The following is a 25,452-nucleotide window of genomic DNA, read 5'->3' on the forward strand; positions in this document are numbered from 1 at the left end:
GTTTCTGCTCTTTTTGACTGGTTTGGTTTTTTTTCAGTAGAGGAAATAGAAAGTTACAGCTGCAGGGCAGCTTGGGCTGTGAGAAGGAGGGAGGTAAAAAATCTTTTTACAGCATCACAAGCTGGAGACAGAGATGGAGTTGGGAAGTTTGGGGTTTATTCCCCAAACCAGGTATTATTCTGGTGAAAATTTCCTTTAATTAGCATTTTTTTCTTTAAGCAGCCCCTCTGCCTAGACCTGAGAGTGGAGATTTGAGTTGCCAAACCTGGTGACAGGAGCACTGTTGCTCTGGCAGAGCAGATTTAGCCCCCTGTTCTCCAAACCTGCAGGGACACACCGAGATTACTGAAGAGCTGCCAGTGCTGGTGTGGCACCCACTTCATCTGAGGAGATTTCCTTCCAAAGAAACCCCCTCCTTGCATTGTTCCTGCTCCTTTCCTCTGGGCAGGGCTGCAGAGATGCTCTCCTGGTGGGAGGGGCTCAGGAAGGACACTCTGGGCTGGGGTTTTCTTTGCTGCAAATGGGTTTTGCACACACACAGGCTTTTTTTCCAGGAGAGTAACAGTGGCATCCTGTGGAGCTGGAGAAGAACTGCAGCACATCCTGCCCGGGGTGGAATCTGCTCTAGGACTGGAATAGAATCATGGAATGGTTTGGGGTGGAAGGGACCTTAAACATCATCCAGTGCCACCTCCTGCCACAGGCAGGGACACCTTGTTTGCTCCAAGCCCCGTCCAGCCTGGCCTTGGACACTCCCAGGGATGGAGAAGCCACAACTTCTTTGGGTTATTTCTGTTTTTCCAAGCATTTTTTTCCCTAAAATACCTTCACAAGCCCCCACGGATGGTCCTGTGGAAACAGCCTCGAGAGCTGGTGAGTTAAGGTGACTTTGTACCTGAAGGTGAGTGTATGAAGCAAATGCAGGAACAGGTAAATGCAGTTAAACTCTGGGTTTAGCTCATCCCTCTGCCTCACATCCCAGAATTAGAACCTATTCTAGCATTCTCTAATGAAACTAAACCCAAATTCAAGGCCAGGTTTGGAGCAGCCTGGGCTAGGGGAAGGTGTCCCTGCCCGTGGCAGGGGGTGAAACGAGAGGTTCTTTTAAGGTCCCTTCCAACCAGACCCATTCTGGGCTTCTAGAAATGCTAAAAAGAGTTTAAATTAAAACAGCTGGTAAATTCAGGCTGAGTTTAAAAACTGGTTAACTGAAGGAGCTGATGGTCTTGGCCAAAAAGAGAGAGAGAATTTAGCAATCAATCACCTTTAATTAAACACTGCTTTATATACACACATACATATGTACATCCACATACAGCAGTTAAAGCAAAAAGAACATGTCCAATCACTCACTGAAGGAGGAGCTGTTTGGAGCTTTTACATTCCTCTAAAGCCAGTCCTTCCCCCGGAGCTGGAGCAGGCCATGCGTGGGCTATGAGAGTACCTTACACAAGGCACCTGGATGAGGATATTGCACAGGTAAAGCAGCTGGAGACTGGCTCCCAAATACCTCTGGTGAAAGCTTCAGTTGGAAGCTGGAAATAAAACCACCCTAAAGGACACTGCCACTGCAGCAGCTGAAGTAAGTGGCTGACTTAAAGCAAAACAAACCCATCACAACTCATTCTTTAAAAAAAAAAAAAAAAGGAAAAAAAAACCACAAAACAAAAAAAAAGAAAAGCAAATGATTGTAATAATCAAGAGGCCTGAGCATGCTGAGTAAGACACTGTCTTAGTGAAGGTGTTTGTAAGTGTGGAATATACAGAATCAAGTGTGCAAATACAGACAGGGCTCTGCCAGTGTGGAACTGTTCCCCTTTGGGAGGGTAAATGGAGGTGACATCGACTCGAGTCCATGTTGCACAAAAATGAATTAAAATCCAGTATTGTGCTGTAAATTCAAGGGGCTCCTGTACATTACAGGCCAGAAAAATAATCTGTTCAATTCCTTAACTAAGCCAGGAGACATTCAGTCACAGGTGGAGCAGAGAGAACCTCTTCCTTCCCACCCTCCATCCTGAACAGGTAAGGAAGTTCATTTACAGGAGGAACTGTTGGGAAATCCTCTCTGCTCACACCTTTCAGGTGGCACTTAAAGTCCTTCTGGTCCCAGTGCCACTGGCAGCTCGTGCCACGGTGTTTTTGGGATGTTTCCTTGATTCTCACTTACCCAGTCGAATGTGCTTTTGATTGCAGAGAACTTGCATGATTCAGTCATTAAATGTTGAAATCATCCTCGAGAGCAATGCTTAATTGGAGGGGGGGGATGGTTTATTGCTTGTCTAGAGCTTGGCCACTTCCTCAGCGCTGGTACTGCCCCGTGTCATCTGGCACTGCTGCTTTGTCGGGAGAGGCATCGTCCAGCTCTGCAGAAGGGACATGAAACACCTGAATGTGCAGTTCTACTGAGCTTAAAGGGGGTGGGCATGAGCTCTCCCAGACAGGAATGGTGCTTTTCCATCACCCACCACAGGAGCTTAGTTCCCTGGTCATGGAAGGAAGTCACTGAGGTTGGAAAATCCCTCCAAGATCCGAGTCCAACCTGTGCCCGATGCCCACCTTGTCCCCCAGCCCAGAGCACTGAGGGCCACGTCCTTGGACACCTCCAGGGCTGGGGACTCCAAACCTCCCTGGGCAGCCCCTTCCAATGCTGCCTGAACATCCTTTCCACGACAAAATTCCCGGTGTCCAACCTGACCCTCCCCTGGCACAGCCTGAGGCCGTTCCCTCTCCTCCTGTCCCTTGTTCCCTGGGAGCAGAGCCCGACCCCCCCCGGCTCCCCCCTCCTGTCAGGGGGTTGCAGAGCCAGAAGGTCCCCCCTGAGCCTCCTTTTCTCCAGGCTGAGCCCCCCCAGCTCCCTCAGTTCTCCTGCTGCTCCAGCCCCTTCCCCAGCTCCATCCCCTTCCCTGGACATGCTCCAGCCCCTCAGTGTCCTTCTTGTCTTGAGGGGCCCAGAACTGGGCACAGCTCTCCAGGTGTGACCCCACACAGCCCCAGTCACCCCTTTCCTGCACCCTGGACATGTTTTTCCCTGTCCCACTCTGCTGGTTTTGTAGGAGGTGCTTACAAAAACAAACAGCCTCTGCAGACTGAGGTGATAAGCAAGAAATCCTTTATCAGTGAGGCTTTTTTCAAGAGCCTGACAGCTGCCCTTGGACAGCAGACCCACTTGTTCCCTGGATTTCAGCCAGGAAACAGCACAGGGAAGCTGGTTCAGTCTCTCTCTCTCTCTCTCTCTGAGATCCGCAGACCATTCCTACTTTTCCCCTCGCTTCTCCAACAGAAAAGAAAGCAAACCCCGGGTTGTGGCTGCCAAGGCTTTGTGGGCAAGTCAAAGCAGGAAAAGGGGAGAGGAAGCAGCAGAAAAATAAACATTTCCTTGCATTTTGCTGGAGTGCTGGGCCCTGGCTCTGTGGTGCTGCAGGTGCTGCTCTTCCTTCCATTCCAAAAGCAGGGCTGAGGGGCTGGTGCTTTCTTACCTGGAGAGGGCTTGGGGTACATCCTGTGGAAAAACACCAGGAAGGCGTAGAAGGTGAAGGCCAAGCATCCAAAGATCATCCCACAGACCAGGAAACTGTAGCTGCCCCGATCATGGATAATCTGCAATGGAAGGGAAACGGGGAGGGGAGCAGACATCACCAGAGCACTCAGATACCTCAGTCAGGGGGGGTAACTCGAGGGTCAGGCAGTGCTTCTTCCCCAAAACCAGGACTAAAGTTTTGACTTTAAAATTCCAGTCGGTTTTTTTGGCCTGTCTTGCCTACTCACCGAGCCCACCAGCAGCTGTAGGACCATCTCCCCAATCCCAGCTCCAGTCACCAACACGGTCGTGGCACAACCTGCAAGGAAACAGTGCAGGAACAGGTGGGACAAGCAGCAGGATCAGCTTTAAACTGCTCTTCCAGGGACCTCCCCACACAAGAGTTCCAAATACTCAATGCACGTCCCCAATTAACATTGAAAATGCCTCTGCTCACCTGCAGCAGTGCAGAAAGGGAAAAGTTTAAGCCAAAAAAAAAAAAAAACAAACCAACCAAATCTCCCTACCCCTTGTCTCTGTTGGCAGAGGTGATGTTGCTTCTTGCTGGAAAGATTCTCATTTTTCTGTCTCACTGCCCCTGAGACAGAGGTTGGCAGAGCCCTCCTGGGACAGCTGGCCAACTGGTTTGCAGTTCACTGACAATCTGATGATGTTTTCAAAACTTATCTCCCTGTAAAACCCCTAAAGCAGCACTCGTGTGAGCCTGAGATCCCTAAAGCTGCAGGAAAGCAGGAACCAGGCTGGATCCCTGCCTGGGGAAGTTATTAGCCAGCCAAGCAGGGCTTGTTACAGTCTGGGTTTGTGACTCCAAGCTTGAGCAAACAATTCCAAAGCAGCTCTTGCTTCCAGGCCTCCTCCTGGGCACCCCTGGGGAGGGAAGGAGCTGCTTGGGGTGACGGTATCTGAGCACCCAGAGGTGTTCCCAAATCCCTGCTCACCTTGGTACTGCAGGATGTCCTCGGTGTAGGCCAGCATGCTGGGGAAGGTGCTGCTCAGGAACAGCCCCAGGGATGCCGTGCCCACGAACAGGAAGACGACGCTGGAGGAGAAAATCAGCAGCAGGAGGAAGGTTATGAGGACCCCAACCTGCGAACAACACACGTGGAGTGAGAGAAATGCTGAGCTGCAACAGGCTCTGGGGTTTATTTCTGATAGGAAAAATAGCCTGGAAAAGAAAATACGCTGAGAAAAGACCAGCCTTTGAGAAAACGAAGCCACTGCACAAAAAAAAAATCTGTCTGGCTTTAAAGAACTTGGTAATTTTTTTATAGCAGGAATTTATAATATAACTCGGTTTTATGTCTCAACTTTGTTACGTAGAAATTTAAGATTGTACCTGAAAAAATGCTTATTGATATTTAATATTTTAAATAATTGCTGTAATAATAATAATTACTCGTGGCTAGGCTTTGCAAACAAAGATTTGGGAAATAATAATTAATAATAAAAGGTGTGTAAATATCGATACATAACGTTGAATAAAATAATAATTAATACAGTAGTACTGCTCCTCCCATGATATTTACCTATTTCAATCGCTAATAATTCTTTAACCTGAGTAAGATTTAACTGCTGAATGAGACTTAACTCACTCTCAAAGAATGAACTCTCAGGGCAGAGTCAGCAGAGGGAGCTCTGAGATTCCAGCTCGTACTGAATTAATTGTCTCAGCTCTGATTGGGGCTCATTTGCATGAGCTCAAGGGAGATTTGAGCTCTGAAGAAGCTGAATTGGAGCTGCCGTTCGTGTGACCCTGCAGTGCCAGCTCCCAGCGCTGCACAGGGGGCAGTGCCAGCCAAGGGAATTTTTACTCAAAATATCCCAAAATGTCTCTTGTCACCACCCCGTGCTCGGCCTCACGGTATTAGCTGTGCAACTCACCACCAGAACAACTGCTGGGTTAAATAAATTGTAAATTAAATGCCTTCTCACTCCTTTCTTCTTCTTCCTAAGAAGTGGGCATGGGATCATCTCCCTCCCTGTTGTCCTTACACATCCTGAAGGGATTCCTTCCCCTTTCTCCAAGTGAATGTGTGTCACTAATTTAAGCCACCTCACACCACGCTGGTTTCTCTGACAACTGCTGCAGTCTAAGCAGAGAATTTATGGAATGATCTGCCTTCCCTTCCCCATGGAATTAACCTCCCTGTGTGCAAAGTAGACGAGGCTGGCAGACACTTTCCTGGGCGCTTTCCCGACTCTAACACCGGGTTAACCGAGGGGTTTGGGCTCTGAAAAGCTCCCCAGTCAAGTTTTAAGCCTGGAGGGCCCCTTGTCCAGCCCTGCCTGGTGCAAACCTGCCCCAGAGAGGAGCTGGAGCTCCGAGGCAGCACCGTGGGGTTAAACCAGGACTAAAGCAGCCTAACCCCAGCCTTACCACGTTGATGAAGACCATGGTTGCCGGCTTCATGCGGTAGGACACGGGGATGGAGATGAGCCTGCCCAGGGTGATGAAGCCCCAGAAGAGGCTGGGCAGGTACCCGGCGACCTTGTGCACCACAGCCAGGGGCTCCTCCACGGCGTAGCTGTACACGAAGCCTGAGTACTCCCCCTGCAGGGAAACAAACCGTCCTGTCACGGCCAGGGCGGGGATTTAACCTGTCCCTCACTTGTTCGTGGGGGGAGAGCCATGAAGGAACCTGCTCCCGAGGCTTGGCAGCTTCCACCAGAAGCAGAACACGGGACTCAGCCTTAGTCCAGACTCGACAGCAACAGCAGAAATGCACGCTGAGCTCTGTCTGCAGAGATTCTCTCTCCCCCAGGGGCTTCCCTTGTCCTTTTGGAATTCCATACTCTCCAGACATCACATTTAGAACCAGGAGTTGATCATCCCTGAAGATGATCATTCCCATCCCTGTCAGCTGCTGCGTAACCCCACTCACCTCAGCACCCTAATTAACACCCTGCTAAGACCCAGCAGTGTTTTACCATGAGACAAAGAAAAAGAACAGCATCTTGCCAGCCAAGAGAGAGCCTTCCCTGCCTGGACAGACATCCCACACGCAGCAAAGCCCAGCCAGGGCCAGGCTGCCAGGCCACTGCAGGGCTACACCAGCCCCACGTGTTCTCAGCGTGGATTTTGGGGGCTCGGGAGACCCCTCAAGCAAAGAGCCACCACTTCTTCTGAATCAAAATGAAGCTGTTCTTGCCTCTTGGCTGAAGCAAGACCTCTGCTGTGCAGACAACACAGCTCCAGCTCTAACCCAGCTGTGCTCAGTGGTTTTAGCAATCCAGCTGCAACACCACAGAGCCCAGGAGGAGCCAAAAAAGCCTCCCCAGAAGCAGGACACACATCAGCCTGGCTGGGATCAGCTTGGAATGATCCTGAGCCCCAGACCACTGCCTGGCAGACCCTCGTGTCCAGCCCACTGCACGTGCTGGGGTTGGGCTGTTCCAAGAGGTTTGGGAGGAAGAAACCACAGAGCTTTGCTCAGACAAGACCCCTCTGTCAGCTGAACTCACCACAATCCCATCAGTCATGAAGAGAACGAGAGCCCCGGTGACGTGGACTGCGAAGTAGGTGTAGGAAGCCCCTCTGAAGTTCCTGCTTTGGCAGCAGCTCAACAAGTCGTCATGACCTGGTGGAAAACAATGCAAAGCAAACTCAGCTGGGGGGGTCTGGGTGGTTGCCAGCCCTCAGTGGGGATTTGTTTTGTGCCCAGATTCACTGTGGATGTGGGGCACTGCTGACCTTGGCTGGCACCACCTCAGCTTTACCCACCTCTGAGCTCTCAGCAGGCAGAGGGATGTGTTTTTGGGCTGCTGTCCACAGATTGGGATCCCCCCTCTCCAGGGAATCTGCCACCCCTCTTACTGTAGCTGCTTGTGCTCCTCTTCCCATTTAGGGGCCCCACATTGCTGGCCCTGCTCTGACAGGCAAAAAACCCAAGCCCACCCAACCACAGCACTCAGAGCCCCTCACCCCTGGAACCCCCACCCAGGAGGGTCCTTCCCGGGAGAGCTCAAATTCCTGGGATAAATAATATTTAACCAAACAGGCCAGATTTGGGAAAGAGAGTATTAAACACCCACAGCTCACTGTCACCCCATAAGAGACCCCTGAGAGCCTGGCAAAGCTGGGGGTGAGGGCCCCAGGAATTCCCAGCCTGCCCATCCTTGTGCTTGTAGCACAACTCCTCTGGGATGGGTAAGGGGCTGGCATTGAGCTGGCAGCACGTGGAGTCCTCCTGCATGGCAAGGATGGAACTGTCCCTGCTGCGGGGCAGGAGGGGTTTCACCAGCACAGACGTGTCTGTCCCAGATCCCAGCAGTGAATTTACAGCCTTCCCCCTTCCCTAAGGGTTAATCCCAGCTGCATTTAAGAGGACGATGGGGATCTGAAGAACATGAAGCTCCAGTGGGTTGTGGGACACTATCAGGTGTTATCAGACAGCAGGGAATCCACTCCATCAGGGACACCCCCAACCCTTCCCTGCAGCACATCTCCACTGCCCCCACCTTCAAGCATTCCCTAAAATTCCCTTTTACTGCTCAGGTAGAGCCATCTCTCCAGAAACAACACTGAACACTCCCCTGACAGCCCTAAGCCATGTTTACTTCCGAGATTCACTAATTAACCAAAGAATTTACTTTGATATGTTTCTCCTGGGTAGCGAAGAACAATGTCACTATTGTCCCCAAAGCAGGGTGTAGTCACAAGCTCAAGAGCAAACTATTGCTGGATTTAACTTTCCCCCCCTCAAACAAGGGCACTGGCCTTATTCCTTTCCCATAAAAATCAGTGCCTGCAGCACAATGGCCATTTTTAAACTGAACAGCCTGACCCCATCCAGAGGGAACCAAGGGGCACAACTAAAGGCAGCTCAGGGTTAGTTTTAGGAGAAATACAGGCTGGAGTCCTAATTAGGATTAGGATTCTAATCTCTGTTCAGGGCTTCCATCTAATTTGAGGGTAATTGGGCACCAAATGGGTTGTTTGGATTGTCTGAGTGCTCCTGGATTAGATTCATGTGTACTCTTTGGAAAGTTCCCTCCTCAGACAACAGCGCTGGATGTCCCTTGTTAACCCCAGACACGCTCAAACGTGGCTTTTTTCTCCCCAAAAATGCGTGTGTGGGAGCGGCTCCGGCTCACCTGCAGCTGCCCGGGGTCTCTGCGCGGGGGTGGAGAGCTCGTCCTTGTCCCCGGGCCGCGCCTCCATGGCCAGTTCGTCCGCCGACAGCAGGGGGTGGCTGCGGCCGCCCCAACACGGCACCATCCGCTCCTTGTAGAGCAGCAGGAACACGGCGATGGGCACGGGCAGCTGCGGGGGCACACACGGGCGGTGAGCACGGCGAGCCGGGCACAAACACCAGGGCCCAGCAGCTACAAAGGAGGTGCCCCCCAAGAGCAAAAGCAAAGGCTGATAACTGACTATAAAAAGCCTTAATTGCTTTTTTATTTTATCGACACTATTTTATTTTATTTATATTTTATAAACATATTTATGGTCTATAAATATATTTATATTTATAAATATATTTATTATATATTATATAATACATTATATATAATTATATTATATATTATATATATTATATATTACAAATATATTATAAATATATTTATATAAATATATTTATTATATTTTATATTATATTATATATGATATATTATATATTATAAATATATTATAAATATATTTATATAAATACATTATAAATATATAAATATAGAAAAACATATATAGATAAATATATTATAAATATATTATACATATATTTTATATTTACTATTTAATATATAATATATAATATATAATGAATATATAATAAATATATTTATAATATACAATAAATATATTTATAATAATATATTATAAATATATAAATATATAGTATATAAATATATATAAATATATAATAAATATATTTATAAATATATTTAATATTTATTTTATTTATTATTTTATTTTTAATATATTTAATATTTATTTTATTTATTTATTTTATTTTTAATATAATTATAGATATATTTTAATTTATTTATTTTAATATATTTATAAATATATGTGATATATAATATATAATATATAATAAATATATAATAAATATATTTATAATATATACTAAATATATTTATAAAAATACATTATAAATATATCTTTATATAATATACATAAATATATTATAAATATATTTATAAATATATTTTATATTTATTTTATTTATCCACACACATTTCTATTTCATTGAAAAGTCTGAAGTGAGCCTGAAACAAATGTCACCCGGCATAAAACACTTTTGGTTATTTATTCTGTGCTCTGATGTAATAACATGTAATTTCTGTGCAGGGTTTCCCGGCTCAGACTGGTGACCCAGCTGGTACAGGAACGGGAGGTGAGGGGAAGGAGCCACTGTGGGAGGGATGGAGCCTGTTAGGAGACAGCAGACAGGGGGGAAAAATAAAGCAAGTGGAGAGAAATCCTGATCTGCTGGAGCATCTCCAGCCAGTCCTGTGGGATGGGAACCACTCACCTGGGCTTGGGAACGGGGACACTGCAACAGAAGGCACCGAAATACAAACCTCAGGAGGCACCAAAACCTTCCAGGGTCCAACATTTGGCCACTTCTGCCCAAAGAATAAAACAATAGAGCAGCTTCTGCCCGGGGGAAGTTCTAACGGGAGACCTTTTGTGGCTGGAATTGTCTGCGAGGGAAGAGCAAACTGCTCCAAGACACAGCCCCAGCCGTTAGCAGAGGTTGCTCAGCATCTCCTGAGAGATGAGCTCGTGGTTCCCAGGCCAACAGCGACAGCACAGCTACAGCTGAGCGACTCCAAACAGCCCCTCTGGCCCAGGAGGGACCTGGGAATGAGGACAGGGGAGCCCCCAGCGCTGCCGGGGCTGCCTGAGAGCCCCCGTTTGTCCAGGGATGCTCCCAGGCCAGGACAGCCCCGTTCCCTGCAGTCCCACCCCACCATTCCCCTCCTGCCCGCTGCCAACACACGCGGGGACCGCGGGCTTGTCCCTGCCCTCTGCACCCGCCAGGCAGCAGCCACAGCACCAGATTCCCTGGCACTGGCGCTCCCGGGGGACGAGCCTGCTCCCCGCACACTCCCACGACTCGGTGGTGCCTCCGAGCCCGGAGGGAATTGCTCTTTTTTTTTTTTTTGGTGAGAAAGCAGAGGGAAGCCAAGGGAGCTGTCCTGCCCCTCGCCGTCACAACCCGGCGGTGTTTACTCTGCCACGGGCTGGGGGGGGAAAAAAAGCCAGGAAATCCTAAGTGACAGCTCATTCCCTTGTTTTCTACATGTCTGCGAGCAAGTGTGAGCTCCAGCTCCAAATTTCCTGCCTTTTGTTGGCTCGTGGCACGATTTAAATGTATGGAGAATTCCCCCCCCACACACACACACCCCACCCCGCCTCTCTCGCCCTCAATTCATTTACGAGTCTTCATTGTTCTGGGAACAATGGGAATAGGAACAGTTAGTTCGGTCCCATGGAAGAAAAACGCATTTGCTTGATAGTTCTGATCCTTCCGGAGGTCAGGACCAGATTTTTATTCTTCTAAATTGCAGATTTTGCAAAAAAAAAATAAATCTACCCACGCAGAGGGACTGGCCATACAGATAAGGGCCCTGGGCACTTCCAGACTTAAGGAGCACTTGGTGTCTCCACAGAAAAGGGCCCTGTTTTGGGAATCCCCAATTCCCAAAGTGGAGGTGTATCCCTGCTCTCCACACCCTCATCTCTAGGGCAAGCAGGTCCCTTTTGCTTTAGAGCTTTAGGTGCCTTTTTTGTTCCATTTCTGGCACTTCACCTGGGGGACCACCTGGCCCACGGGAGGGTCCAGCCCTGGATCTGGGGTGGGCACAGGGGAGGGAGCAGCAGGAACACAGTTCTTACACAGGCACCTGGAGAGGAGCAAACACAGGTCTCACCAAGCAAAGGGATAAATCCCTCCTGGAGAGCAGCAGCCTGCCCTGACTGCAGGACAAGGACAGCTCAGGGACTGTCCCTTCCACTGCCACGAGCTGGTGCTGAGCCCCTCTCCCCATCCCCAGTTCCCCCATCCCCAGCTTGGGTGGTGAGGATGAGCCTCGCTGGCCCCTGGAGTCGGGACACAAGCAGGGCCACTGTGTTTATCCTGTTTATCCAGGCAGGATCCTGTTACTCAGCTCCTAAAGCAGCTTTGGTTCTCTTGGGGATGACCCTTGGCTGCGTCTGGGCTGTTTGGCACGAGGCAAAGAGCTCCCCAAACCCCCAAACCCTGCAGGGAGCCCAAACAGCCAGAAAAAGGAGATGAGCCACAGCACAAACCCCAAAACAAGGACACCGGTCCCCAAAGCACCACCCTGCAGAGCCCACAGTGTCCCACACTGTCCCCAACCCCACCAAGCTGCACCCCCAGTCCCACCTCCCACCAGCCCCCCCTCCTGAGCAGGCATTTGCTCACAGACTCTCTGCCCGGCCTCAGTTTGCTGCTTTCCTGCCTTTTTCAGCAGAAGGTTTTCGGTTTTTCCAAGGGGGGAGAGGGGCACCTGAGCATCCCACCAGGAGCCTGAGGGAGCCAGAGGACCAACCAGGCAGCAGGACCCAACACTCCAGCCTCCACTTGCCAAATTCCCAGGGTTTTTCCTTCCCCTGGCAGCTTTTAACCACCGTTAGGAGCTCAACAAGTTGCTGCATCCCACAGACAATGTGGGGATAATCCAGCTCCTTCCCTCCAGCTGCTATTTCGGTCTCTCCCCCCCAGGAACACGGGATCATTCCCTGCTATTGTATCCAGGCTACTTTGGAGCAACCTAAGCACAATGGAGTGTCCCACACTTCCCCTGGGAAACCACCTTCCGGACAAACACATCCCTCTCAGAGGAACATTTTTCCTGATTTCCAGCCCCTTGGAACGGGCTGGATGATGAAATTTCCGTTCTGTGGGAAAACTGAATTTTAAAATATTGGTTTTTGTTCCAAATCTGGACGAAAAGGCGAAATTTTTTCTCTCAGAACGAAAGATTTTGGCTGGGGAGTCATCCAAGCCCTTTGTTTTGATTATGTTGAGCTGCTGAATTTTTACTAAAGCAAAGCCATTTTGCTTCAATGACATCAACAAGCTTTGCACATCACACTTGTGCCAGAGTCAAATTGAGACACTTCCACTTTAAACAAAAAAAGCAAGAGCTCAAAATGAATCATTTCAGCTTGTGTCTTGTCAGAATACACACAGCCCTGTGAAAACTGGGGTGGAAATGAGGGGTTTGAGCGTTTTAAAACAGAGTTGCTGCTCCGAGTTTCCATTTCTGTGGAACCCTGGGGGTTTAAATACCCCTCAACATCATCTCCCCCCCGATATTTACACCTCAAAGAAGGGTCAGCAGGTTTGGAGCTCAGCATCCCCAGCAGGGCTGGCTTAGTTTAAACAAGGAATAAAGTCAGTTCCCTCAGTGAGGATTTGGGAAAGGCAATAACAGCTTTGGCACAGGGACACGCTCCAGAGCTGTGCACACCCAGCTTCCCCACTCTATTTGTGTTTGCCTTAACCCTCATCCCAAAAACTGGTCTCCAGCACCCCAGACTCCCTGCTGTATTCCTGGTATTCCTGCAGCGTGTGGGAATTGTGCATTCAGTGTGGGCACACCACTCCCAAACCACCCACACGAGCAAATGGCACTGGAGCACGTCGTGAGGCACGAGCCCAGCTCCCAACCTGCTGGGCACAGCCTGTGGTCCCATCCTGCCCCAAAATGCCCCCAGGACACTGCTGGGAACAGAGGGGGCTCTGGCAGCCACCATCAGTGCTCCCGATCTCAGACCCGCTGTGGGGTTCAAAGCAGGCATTAAACTGCTGCTTCAAAACTAAATTAGCCTGCCCAGAACTGACTGGCAAAGGAGATAAGGCTCCGGTGTAATTAAAAGCACATTTCCCATGGCATAGGCAGAGCTGGAGGTAATTAAAGCTCTTTCTCCTCCCAGGCAGAGCATTCTTTTGCTACTCTGCACAGAAGCTCATTACAGCCCCTGCCCAGCTCCTTCACCTGCCTGTTCTCCTCCCCTCAGGGAGCTGTGAAAGCCCCTGCATGAGGTGCACTGGGGTAAGTTTTAGTTATAACTCTCAGAAAATGGGAGGAACACGAGGAAACCTGTTCCCTTTGCCCGGTGCAGACACTGGTGAAAGATCCAGGGACAGGGAGAAGGAGCACCCACACATCCTCATGCCTTGGCAGCAGGGCAAGGGCTGAGCTTCAGAGGGGAGGGGAAGGAGGCTCTGGGGCTGCAGGGCAGGCAGGGACCAGGAGGTCCTTCTGGCAGGATCCCCCTTCACTTCTCCTGCAGGAGCTCCCCAGGTGAGCAAAGGGGCACCAGCTCAGCTGTCCCTGCCCTGGCAGATCTTTATAAGCAGAGAACAGAGCACTTTATGGCCAGGGCTCCAGGGGCTGGGCTCTGCTCTGCCCTCAGGGCACCCCAGGGCACCCCTCAGGGGTTCCCATCCAGGAACCATACCCAGGCTGGGCATCAGCCCTGGCACGAACAGCACCACTTGGCAGGGCTGATGTTTCCCGCACCAACAGGCTGTGCTCTTATCACCCCACATCTCCACGGACCATTAGACACAGGCTGGGAGGGCTCCTGCTGCCAGGGCAGGGACAGCAGCAGCTCTGCTGCAGAGGGACTGGAGATGGGCACGACACAGCCACAGCCCTGCCAGGCTGTGCAAGGGACCAGCTGGATTTCACCCTGCTGGGGTTGGGTATTAACCAGAGGCAGGGAACAAAGGCCAGGTTGGATGGGGCCCTGGGCACACCTGGGGTGGTGATGGCATCCCTGCCCACGGCAGGGGGTGGAAGGAGGTGATCTTTAGGCCCTTCCAACCCAAATTATTCTGTGTTTCTATTCTAGGATTCTAAAAGAGAGCCCAGGGGCTGCAGGAAGGAGCAGCTCGCTGGGGATCCCCTCTGGGACTCAGCAGGGCAGGGGAAGAGGACGGGCACTGAACTCCAAAGGAAGGGCCACGGGGCCTCTACATCTGCTGTGATACACCAGGAAACACAATAAATAGGCAGAGGCACCCTGACCAAGCTTTCAGTTCATTGATGGGCACTTTGCTGTGAATATTTTGGACAATCCTCTCCTGACACACCGTCCCCACAGCACTGAGCTCCTCCCCAGCTGACTAGGGAGGAAGACCCTGGGGGTCTGAGTGCAGTTTGCTGGTCTAACTCCTGCTCAGGGGATGCTGGAGGTACAAACTGCTCCCAGAGGGCTCAGACAAATCCCTGCAGGATGGTCCCTCCACCCCACCCCGTCTGACCACTGCAGAGTCCTGCCCTGATGGAACCTGTGCACTTGGCAAAAAATGAACCTTTTCTGTGGACCAGCACAACCATCCTCGTGCCTCTCCCCATCCCCAGGAGCACCCAACAGGCACCAGCACCCCCCAAACCCTACAGCCTCCCACAAACCCGAGGAGCAGGGATATCCCCAACCAAGATCCCGGGCCACTCCAAGATCCCAGCCACTTACATTGATGAGGGCCATGATCCAGAAGGCATAGGAGACACGGGTCACCACCATGCCCTTCATGGGCAGGTCGTAGTGGGACAGGTTGCCCGGGTGGTGTGGCACCAGGGACTTTCGGATGTGAGGGAGGTTGCTGGAGGCGTTGGCTGTGGAGTTGGACAGGATGCAGTTGGTGTCTGACAGGAAGGGGTCGGCTATGAGGGGGCTCAGCAGGGCCCCAAAGCCCACGAAGAAGTGAAGGGCCTGCAAGAGAGGAGACCCACGAGTGGAACAGCGGGGTCACTGCTCTGCAGGGGGGTGGCAGAGCCCCTCCCTCCTCTCCCTCCGAGGAGGAAGCACAGCCCCAGGGCAGGCACAGACCCCACACCCACCTGCAGGAAGATGGCAGAGTCCTTCTGGTAGATCTTCACCAGCTGCATGTTGGAGATGGTGTCGATGCACCCCATGGCCAGCCCTGCCACAGCCATGACCACAGCCAGCACCACCACATTGTGGCACAGGGGGATGATGGCAAAGACCAGGGAGATGGCCAGGGAGGAGGCAAAGAGTGCAAACAAGGACTGAGCCAACCTGAGAGCGGGGAAGAGGAAGGACAGGACAGGATTAGTACCACCAGAGCAGCACCCACACCACACCTGCCCCCTGCCCCCAGCTCCAGGGCAGGAATTAGCAGGAGAAGCACCCACAGGCTGCAGCTCCAACTCAGTGCAGCTCCAGCACGTGCCCTTCTGACAAGAGAAGGGAAATACCACCCACCCTTCACCCCAGTGCCCCCACATCACCACCACAGCCAGCCCTGGGCACTGCCCCCTCCTGTGGGGAGGGTGATGCCCCAAGGAGGCAGATCCTCCACCCAGCTTTTTGAGTAACCATCCCTCCAAACCCACGGGCCGTGTGTTTCCAGGCCAAACAATCCCCTCCCCTCGCTAACTGGGCAGATCTGGGGATGCAAGGGACGTGGGCACGGGCAGGTGGGGCCACACTGTGACTTTTGAGCAGCTCTGGGTCATTTCTCTCTCGTGTATCACACGAGAGCTGCTGGCACCCACAGCACTGTGTCATCCCAGACCTGTCCTGCTCACAGGGCAGCCACTGCAGCTCCCTCTCCGTGCCCTGTGCCATCTCTGTGTTCCGGCAGCATCACCTCTCCTCCCGGCACGACAAGGTGGGATTCAGCCCTGCGGCCACTCCCCGACCCACACCGTCCGGCAGAGGAGCCCCGGGGCCGTGCGTGGCCGAGGCAAAGCCGGTGTGTCCCCTCCCGGGTCTGGCAGCAGCTCCCGGTGGGAGCCGGGGGAGCCAGAGAGCAGCGCCCGGGCTGGCACCGCGCGGCCCCGGAGCTGCCAAGTGGGAAGGCAGGAAGGAAGGAAGGAAACAGGGACCAGACAGCGAAGCGCTGGAACCAGCAGAGAGATGGGACCGTAAAGGCACAGCAGAGAGGGAACGGTACAAACCCTGGAGAAGCCGAGGGTGATGACCAGCAGCCGCTTAGTGAGCTGGTAATTAGCAATAATTGGGGTCTGATGGGGGGTGTGGGTCTGTCCACAGCAAAGGGCTCACAGGTACATCATCCCCAGCAAGGAGAACACCCACATCTCTGCTCCACACCCTGCCAGCCAGGCAGGGGAAGGCGACGAGGAGGCAGAGGCTGGAAGCACAGCTGGGCACCTCGGTGCCACCCCTCCTGCCCTGCCTGCTCGTCCAGAATGGCCTGGCCTTGGGCATCTCACTGTGTTTCTGCGTGGCCCTCATCCATCTGCAGCCCCAGAGGGACTCGGCCCTGCACCCTCCCCGTCCTGCTGACATTGCACTTCCACAGCACCGCGGGGGAAACGGGCCAAGGGCACCTCTGCTGTGCTCTGCTGCCCGGTGGCACAAACCTGGCCCTGCTCACGTGGCCCGGCCCAGCCTGGCTCACCCATCAGCCAGCCCGTGCTGCAGGAGACAGCATCTCACCAGGCTGTGACTACTGATGGCTCCCTGACAGCAAAGCGGGGAGCCAGTGTGGGATTTCTGGGGGAGGGCGGGAGCCGGGCGGGATGTGAGATGTGCACAGTCACGGCAGCAAGAGCAGCTAACAAATGAGAGAGAGGCAGCCTCAGGCCTGGAGAGATGAGGCAGCTCTCTCCAGGGTACAGCAGGAGGGAGAGAGGCAGAGGCACCAGCAGCTGGTGCATCCAAGGCCGGGAGTGACGGGGAAAAGCACACGAGACATCCCAAAAACGCCTCTTCCCTCCCGCAGCCCCAGCGGAGCCACCACGGCACTGCCTGTGCTGGGCTGGGGAGCACCTTCCTTACTGGAGAGAGGCATTAATTGTGGATGATGTTGTGGCCTTAATAAGCACTAAAAATATCCCCTCAGTTTGCCCCAATGGGGAAAAATTCCTGCTTCCAGCCATAAGTTAAGAACACGGTTGTACCCCCCTGCAAACACCAGCAGCCCAGGGGGGAACACAGCCCTGCTGCCCCTTCCCTGGCTCTGGCATTAGGGGGGAGCAAGAAATTGCTGCCAGATGCCGAAGATGCAGCTGCAGGACACAGCTCAGCACCCAGGGAGGCACCGAAAAACCATCGGAGGGATTCCTTTAGACACAACCCCCTCTGAAAGCATCCTTAAACGAGGTACCCCCTGACTTCCAGAGTACCTCATGTCTTGATGATGCAAAACCAGTTCACCTCTCCCAAGGGCTTAAAAAGCAGCCCTGCTGTCATGCCACAGCCTGGTCCCTGACACCTCTGTGTCCCCATCACTAACCAGTCCCCGTGCCCAGCACAGCTCTGCACCAGCTGTGGCTGTGCCCAGGGCAGGCTCCACTTCAGCAGAGTCTTGGAATGCCACAGACTCTGTTTCAGGACCACCCAGAGCACGCCCTGGCTCCACCACAGGGCCTGAGGGAAGGTTTAGGCTGATCTCCATAGGATTAGGATGGTCAGTTCTACAGTCAATCCTACAGCCACAGCTAGCAAAGCTCCCCCTCCTTCTCTGGCTGTTCCCATTGCAGCAGGCTCCCTTCAGCTCCAAGCACATTTTCCCTGCCCCCAGGGAGCGTTTTCTAAGCCACTCACATCAAGAAGAAAAATGATAATCAGGCTAACTCAGACTTGCAAAACTGATCATTAAAACCCCAAAGCCCTGAGGGGGCGAGGTGAGGACATGGCAGGGATTATCTCACATCAGCCTTCAGGTCCCCTTGTCTCCAGAGGAAGCACAGCCAGGCTCAGGGAGCATTGCCTGACATGCACAAGTCACTGGGCTGCTCTCTCAGCAACAAAAGGTTTTCCCTTGCAGGGAGAAGTGTCCTGTGTGCACCAGCCACATGCTGGAGCTGAAACCTGCAGAAGGTGGGAGCCTGAAGGGCAGGGAGGGAACAGGGGCAGCACTCTCAGCTGATGTGCTGTGGGGTGCCCCGAGGCAAAGATGAAAGGAGAGTAAAAGGGTCCCATCTCATCCGCCCTCCAGGCCCTGCTGTGGGTCACTGTGTGTGGAGCCTCCTCAGGGCTCCAGCACAGCACCAGACCCAGCAGTCCCCTCCTCTTCTCTGCTGAACACCAGTGGGATTAGCTCAGGGCTGACCCAAACACTGGGAGCAAAAGCAAGTGTTCGGCAGGACACAAGAATGCAGTTTCTGGATAAAACCCAACAACCTGGGGCTCAGGAGCTCAGTCACTTTGGTGCTTCTGTCATCAGTGTGTGGGGCACAGCAGCACAGAGGGAGCATGATTTTAACTTCACCAAGCAGGCCCAAAATCCAACAACATGGGAAAGGAGAGTGGGAAGCAAGAGGGAGAGGGGCAGGGGATGCAGGAGAACAGAGCTCCCCCCTGGAGCTTGCAGTGCCAGGGAACTCAGGGCTGGATTACCCAAAAATCTCACCTCCCACTTGGGTTTCTGAGCCCAGGGAGGGCTTCAGGTCCCCCCAGCACTCCCACCCAACACAGCCTCACACCACATCAGGAGCTCCTGGGAATCCAGGGAATACCAGGAAACAAAGAGTCTTCAGGGTGCTTCCTACAGAGGAGCACAGGGTTCCTTGGAGGGGACACCAGCTCCTGCCAGGGCTCTCTGTGCTCCTGGAGCCTCTAAAACCACAGGGCAGCACCAGGGTTTGAGCCAGGGCTCTCACTCCACCTCAACCCCAACCCCACTCATGCAAACACCTTGTGAAAAATCCATATTTCCTGAAGCAGAGCTTGGTCACAACAGCAAAGCCCAAAGCAGGTGTTACCAGAGAGCAGCAGCCTGTTGTGAACCTGAGGGTGAGTTTAAACAACACACCTTGAACTACATCCTGCTCCCCCCAGCCCTGACTCTGCATCCCCAAAAGAGGGACCAGCAGCAAACCCAGGACTCCAGCACAGAGCAAACCCATTATTTCTACACCCCTCAAGGAACCTCACAACGACAAACTCTTTTCTTCCCAAAAAATCTCACGTGAGAGGGAATTCTGGAGCTGGTTCTGGCAGCCCAGGCTCTTATTGAAGGGATTCGTGCCATCATTATGCTCCATGTCCCCAGTGCCAGGAGCAGGGACCACAGCCCAGCACTCAGCACCTTCTCTGGTCAGAGGAACCAAACTTTATTGAGGTCCCACCATCCACTTCTGCCACAGAATGCAGAGACAACACTGCTGTCCCTCACGAGTCCATCTCTCAGGCCAATAGATATTTTAAGCAAAAGCCAAAGCCTGTGTTCCTCAGGCATCAGGAATCACACACAGCTTGCAGCCAGACTTGGCTCGCTGCTCACAGGCAGGCAACGCTTGGGATGCTCTAGAGCAGCTTTCCATGTCCTAACTGGAAAAGATGACCTGCCCAGTGCTCCTCCCTGCCTGGCACCAGGGCAGGCATAATTTGATTTATAAACCCACGGCAAGGCCCAGAAGCAGAAACCCTCAGCAGCAGGGACAGCTCAATGCATCCATCCCTGAAGAGGGGACAGTACTGGAGCTCCTGGAGCCCGAACAGTTAATATTCCCATCCAAACCCACACATTTGTACCCTGGCAGGCTGTGAGTAACCCTCACAACGCTCACAAGCACGAGTATCTGAAACTGCTCCCTCCTGCCTGGCAGGGCTGTCAGTCCTCAGCTGGGATTCACAGGCACTTCCCAAAACCTCTGTGCTCCAAGAGGCTGCAACCCCAGACACATCCCGGTTCGGCAGCGAACACACTCCTTCCCCCTCTGCCGCTGCACAGTTAAAAGTTTGGGAGTCTCCAAGCACAAGATCCCAAATGGATCTCCAAATGGAGCTTTGGTAGGAGCTGACAGCAGGAAACAATTCTGCATTTTCCTTCCCTGCTCCTTCAAACATATGCGAGGCAGCCCCGGGGGCTGGCAAAGGCTCTGCCTGCTGACCCAGCACTCTCAGATCCGTGTCAGACCCGTTCCCACGTGCCGTTCCCATTCCTGGGCACCCCACCTGGCACAGCCCCACGGAGCAGCTCCTGCCTCTCCAGCCAGGACAGTTCAACGTGCCACGACGGCAAATTACAGGTGCTCAAACACCTCCTCCTTCAGCCGACGCTCCCCAGGAGCGAAAACGCAAGGAACAGTTTAACAAAGCGTTTCCCGACGAGCATTTTTAAAGGATTCGTGCAAAAAATTCTCCGGCTCCGCCTCGCCCGTACACACGGGGTGCGTATCAGACACACGCGGAGCTGACACGTTACATCACCACCCGGAGGACCGGTGACAATGTAAATAATCAGCTGGTTCTCACAACTGTCACCAAGCCTCAAATCAAACGCCTCTCCGGCGATCTTTAGGGCTGAGCCATCGCGGGTTATTTATTTTAAACACATCCTGGACGGAAGGCTCGGTGCAGATCCGTGGCTGGCCGTGCCCGGGTCTCTCCTCAGCCCCTCAAATTCCCTGCTCGCCCCCAAGCCCCTGCCCTCGCCCCCCACTCACATCCCGCCACGTGTTTGCCCAAACTCCCGGGAAGCAGGACAAATGCCTCGCTTTCTGACACCGAGGCTGTTAAAAACACGCTTGGAAAAATATATATTTTTTTTTTGCGGTAAACAATCGAGGTCGAGGAGAAACAAACACCCTCCCGGGAAGTTCTGGCTGTAACTTCACACTAAGGCTATCGCCGCGCTGAGCTCCAGGAACCGGCAGCTCCTCTCCCAGGGGATGGAACCACACAAGGAGGAGAGCGGCACCCTCGGGAGCGGCTCCTGCCGGGAATCCCCCTCCCTCCGAGCGCTCGGGCGAGAGGGGCTGCGGACCCTCCACGACGCCCACGGTCGCTCCACTCGGGAATGGTTTTCCCACGCAACATCCCGGCAAACCCGGCGGGAGGGAGGCGAATCCCGGGAAAAGGGGGGGGGGGGGGGAGCTGGAGCTGCCCGCCCCCGAGCCGGGGTAAGGGAGGGGGGTCTGTGCGGAGCCGGTTCCCCCCCGCGGGAGGTGCGCTGAGTTTGCCAGGCGCTTACGTCCTCTTGAAGACCCCTCCGAGGCAGCTGCCGAGCAGGAGGCAGAACTGCTGGGAGAAGAAGACCCAGGTGATCTGGGAGAGGGAGCTCTGGGTCTGGCAGCGCAGGTCCAGCAGCGTGGGCCCCAGGAAGGCGATGCAGAGGCCGAAGCTGAAGAAGACGCTCCAGTAGGTGAGGGTGGGCTGCAGGTTCCTCCGGAACCGCGCCGACACCCGCTCGTCCCACCACATGGTGGGCGGCGGCGCGGGGCGGCCGCGGTGATGGGCTCCGGCGCTGGGCTCCGGCCCCGCCGCCGCCCCGCTCCCGATCCCGGCCCCGCTCCTCCTTTGCGGGATGTGGCTCCCGAGCCCGCCGCGCCGGGCGCTGGCTCCGCCTCCGGGGCCGGGCGGAGCGGGGCCCCTCTCCATCCCCCGCCGCCCCCGGAGCCGCCCCGGCGGACCCCGGAGCATCCCCCGGGGGCTGGAAGGATCCCGAGCATCGCGTGTCCCCCCCTCCTCCTCCTTTCCCACCTCCTCCTCTTCCTCCCTCTCCTCTCTCCCAGTTCCCGCATCATCTTTCCAAAAGTGGGGCGACCCCTCTGCGTGGTGGGCGCACCCCGGGGTATTAAACTACAGGCACAGAGAGCACAGCCAAGCAAGGAAATCCAGAAATCTCCCTTTTTTCTTTTTTTTTTTTTCGTTTTTTTCCCCTGCTGCCAGCCGTCCCTGCGGTCTCTCGCACCCGTAAATAGGTGTCACCCTCCCAGAGAAACGCAATTAAAGTTGCCCCTTCCCTGAGATAAGAGGCACAGGATGGCTTGGGGCGGGGGGAGGGCGCGGGTTTTAAAGCCGGAGCAGTCGGTGCTTACGCAAAAGGTCTTCTCTAGAGGATGGGTTTATAAATATTTCACCTACTTTAGCTAGGAAAGACTGGCAATTTTTAGAACACTCTTTCCAGGCAAAAGCAGAATCGATGGAGCTCAGCCATGGTGGAGGGCTGGCTCCAGGTCCCTCCCTGGGCACAGGTACTCACCCATCCTGTGAGCCGGCCCTCAGGAATGCTGCTCCGGGGCTGCAGGTGCTCATTTCCACCTGGCCAGAGCTTAATGTTTAGCTAATCCAAATTGCATCCAAGTCCTTGTTCTTCCGTGCCCGTGGCATCCACTGGAATCTTCCCCAGGAGTAAGGAGAACAAGGTCACGTCCCCTTCCAGCACCAAAGTGAGCCCAGTGACCGTGGGGGGCAGTGGGGTCATTGCACCCCCGCCCTCCCAGCTGCCCCAAACTCACAACTCCTGGGGCCGCTCAGCACCTGCACTTGAAGCCATTAAACAATCAAAGGAGCAGCTGAGCTGCCTGGAGGGCTGGAGCAATGTCCTTGTCCTGTTTGACTGATGGGAAAACCCAGGGCCAGGAAGGAATGAAGAGCTTTGCTCAGGGACAGGGAGTGAGTCAACAGCGAGGGCGGAAATTCAGTTTTATCATTACATGATAAACCACCTTCCTAAACAGCCTGGATGGCAGGGTGGAGGGGAGGGGGAGGCACAGCCTGGAAGCCACAGCCTCAGGCTCTCCCTGCCAGGCAAAAACTAGATTTGAGAGGCCACACTGCTGCAAAGTGTCTCAGCTCAATTCCCCATCCACAAGCAGAGGATGAGGGAGAAAGGATTGTGACAATAAAGGCCTTTCCATCAAAACACTGTTGGGAAAGTCATCTCCTGACCCTCCTTGTCCATACATCTTGTTCACAGAGCCAACTTAACCTGATGAAACAGCAGATCCTTGTCTTCCCCACACCAGTGCTCTGCCCCAGGAAAAGGGCTGAGCTGCAGTTCCCCTGGGCCACATTCTTCATCTCAGTCTTGATCTTGGTTCTCCCTTTACTGGACAGGGAGTTGGGAGACCTGCAGTCTGCTCCTGGCTTCCATTGCTGCATCCCCATCACTGGAGAGCATCAGCTCCCCGGGGCTTGAATTCCCAACTATAAAATGGCTGAGCGAGGCTTTCCCCACCTTTGCAGGCTCCCTGCATCCCCCACTCCCGGATGAAAAGGCAGCATCCAAGCACCAGAGCCGACAAATATTGGCACAACCCCTTCCCCAGCTCCGACTGACCTGAATGCAGGAACAGTTGCTTCCAGGAATATCAGGCCCTTTTATCAGGGATAACAGAAACCATGCAAGATATTGCTTGCAAATAAGAACCGAGGCGTAGGTGGGTTAGTCAGCACAGGAACACACAGATCCTTTCTGGTTCCACACACTGAAATCCAGATCCTGGGAGGCAGCTCATAAAAATGCAAGCCACAGGACCATGAGTATATGCAACCCCCGAATTAGCTCCACGAGGAGGCACTTTCGGCTGTTTTCCAAACTGAGATCCATGTTGTACTTGCACTGAATTAAACACCCACAGTTTTGCACTTGCTGCAAACTGCAAAGTGAAACCATGAATGAAGGAAGAGCAGAGCAGCACGACTGCAGCCAGCAGCATCCCTCGGAGCACGCTCCAAAACATCCAACAGGCGTTTGGGGAAAACCCTTCCTTTCGCTTCCCGTGCCCTCCAACATTCCTGGGACAGCGAGAGGCACAGCAGGCAGTTTTCACACTGTACCAGTTAATTTTTTCAGCTCCTCTGTGGTGATCAGTCCTGCTTGCAGTGGCTGTAGAGCTTCGGCCCAGATTAGCTGTTGTGCTGTTGGCGTCGCTTCTCTTCACCCAGTCTCAACACAGTGGGGAAATCCAGCTCCAGTTACAGGTTTTCTAAGGGTTTCCTTGGGGTGGAACCAGCTGAGACCCCACAGCTGGGCTTGGGACAGCAGGTGCCTGGGGACAGGTTCCCCCAAGGCTTTTGCCAGTGTTGGCAGCTCGGCCAAGGGCCTGGGGCTGAGAGATTGCTCAAGTTTTCCCTGTCCTTCTTTTGCCAAAGGCCACAAAGGGCAAATCTGGGCTGGCCCCCTCAGAAACCACAAGAGTTATCCCAGAGTGCCAGTGTGATGGGTCCAAGAGCCACATGTACATTTGGAGATGGGAACTTTGATGCCTCCAAAAAACCCAGCACCAAGCAAGCTTGAGCAGATAAGAAAATAACTCTGAATCACTGACTGACAGAGGACAGGATGCTTCTTACAACACTGGGTAAACTTCCCCATGGGATGAGTCAAATCATTCTTGGCTGCCTGAGAGATGCTCAGGAACCCGAATGGGCACACGAGAGAGGTGTTCACCTCGTGTGCTTCGGGGTCAAGAGTTTCAAAACACACGGCGTGGTTTGGAAAGCTTGGCTCCACTTCCAGGCCAAACATTAGCCTGAAATCTTGGCCCAGTTGTTACAGATCTTGTAACACTTGTCTGAAAGGAGGAAGTGCTCACCTACACGTTTTCCTGCCACCCAACCCTACTGGAACAAGTCACACACCCACCACAGCTGAGCTGTGCTTGGGGCACTAAAACCACGGCCCAGGGGGGTGGCTGCAAGGGAACAAGCCAGGCTGAGCCTCCCCAAAATGCCCCAGGAATATGATGACACTCAGATAACCCCGTGGAGGGCAGCAGGTATCACACCAGCCTCGTGGTCAGATACACCCTGAGACCCGGGGAGCAACCAGTGACCCGGCTGGAGCATCCTGGCGAGGCAGGAGGACTCCCCGAGGGAATACTTGGGCTGTTTGGGCAGCTGGGAATGTCTGGAAGCCGGGAGGGGGATGTGGACTGGGGATGCTGGGCAGCATTCCCCCGGATGCAGCTCCGGCACTGGAGGAATGAGAGCAGCAGATGGAGGAACTGGTTTGGCAAACAGGTTGTTACTGGGGACCTGCCCACACCAGCCCCGGAACGTGACTCAGGCTGGGAGGGCTGGAGCTGCACCCAAGGAGGGGGGTGAAGGGCACTGTCCCCTTCCCTAAAGCAGCCCATCACCCCTGGGCTCACACCACAGCCCGGTCCCAAAGATCCCACAGGGCCCCTCGTGCCCCAGCTCTGGCTCTTCCCACATTCCCGGGGCACTGGTGGCTGGAGATTCTCCCCAGCACTGACAG

At 53.5% G+C, this 25,452-nt stretch overlaps 1 protein-coding gene across 2 annotated transcripts; it reads right to left on the minus strand.

Annotated features, from left to right (window-relative positions):
- Positions 1 to 1,248: 1,248 nt before the first annotated feature.
- On the minus strand, positions 1,249 to 22,661 carry MFSD4A (major facilitator superfamily domain containing 4A). 2 transcript variants are annotated; one of them, XM_027727986.2, is made up of 10 exons: positions 22,450 to 22,661; positions 15,371 to 15,569; positions 15,003 to 15,242; positions 8,636 to 8,804; positions 7,004 to 7,119; positions 5,919 to 6,092; positions 4,480 to 4,627; positions 3,769 to 3,839; positions 3,480 to 3,600; positions 1,249 to 2,366 (listed from the first exon to the last, which is right to left on the minus strand). In XM_027727986.2, the coding sequence occupies exons 1-10, from the start codon at positions 22,500 to 22,502 to the stop codon at positions 2,302 to 2,304; spliced, it is 1,356 nt and encodes a 451-aa protein (XP_027583787.1). In that variant the 5' UTR covers positions 22,503 to 22,661; the 3' UTR covers positions 1,249 to 2,301. The 2 variants fall into 2 exon arrangements, with proteins under 2 accessions (XP_027583787.1, XP_027583786.1); XM_027727985.2 differs by lacking the exon at positions 22,450 to 22,661 and adding an exon at positions 21,439 to 21,779.
- Between the last annotated feature and the right edge of the window lie 2,791 nt (positions 22,662 to 25,452).

The sequence above is a fragment of the Pipra filicauda genome, unplaced genomic scaffold, assembly GCF_003945595.2.
Source record: "Pipra filicauda isolate LSUMZ 115617 unplaced genomic scaffold, ASM394559v2 scaffold602_size241134_pilon, whole genome shotgun sequence".
NCBI classification, from domain to species: domain Eukaryota; kingdom Metazoa; phylum Chordata; class Aves; order Passeriformes; family Pipridae; genus Pipra; species Pipra filicauda.

Excerpts from the sequence above, each read along its gene's own strand:
- MFSD4A (XM_027727985.2), bottom strand. The coding sequence starts at position 21,668 with ATGTGGTGGGACGAGCGGGTGTCGGCGCGGTTCCGGAGGAACCTGCAG. Across the intron at positions 7,120-8,635 it reads GAGACCCCGGGCAGCTGCAG|GTCATGACGACTTGTTGAGC; the intron begins GTGAGCCGGAGC and ends GTTTTCCACCAG. Across the intron at positions 2,367-3,479 it reads GTACCCCAAGCCCTCTCCAG|AGCTGGACGATGCCTCTCCC; the intron begins GTAAGAAAGCAC and ends TCCCTTCTGCAG.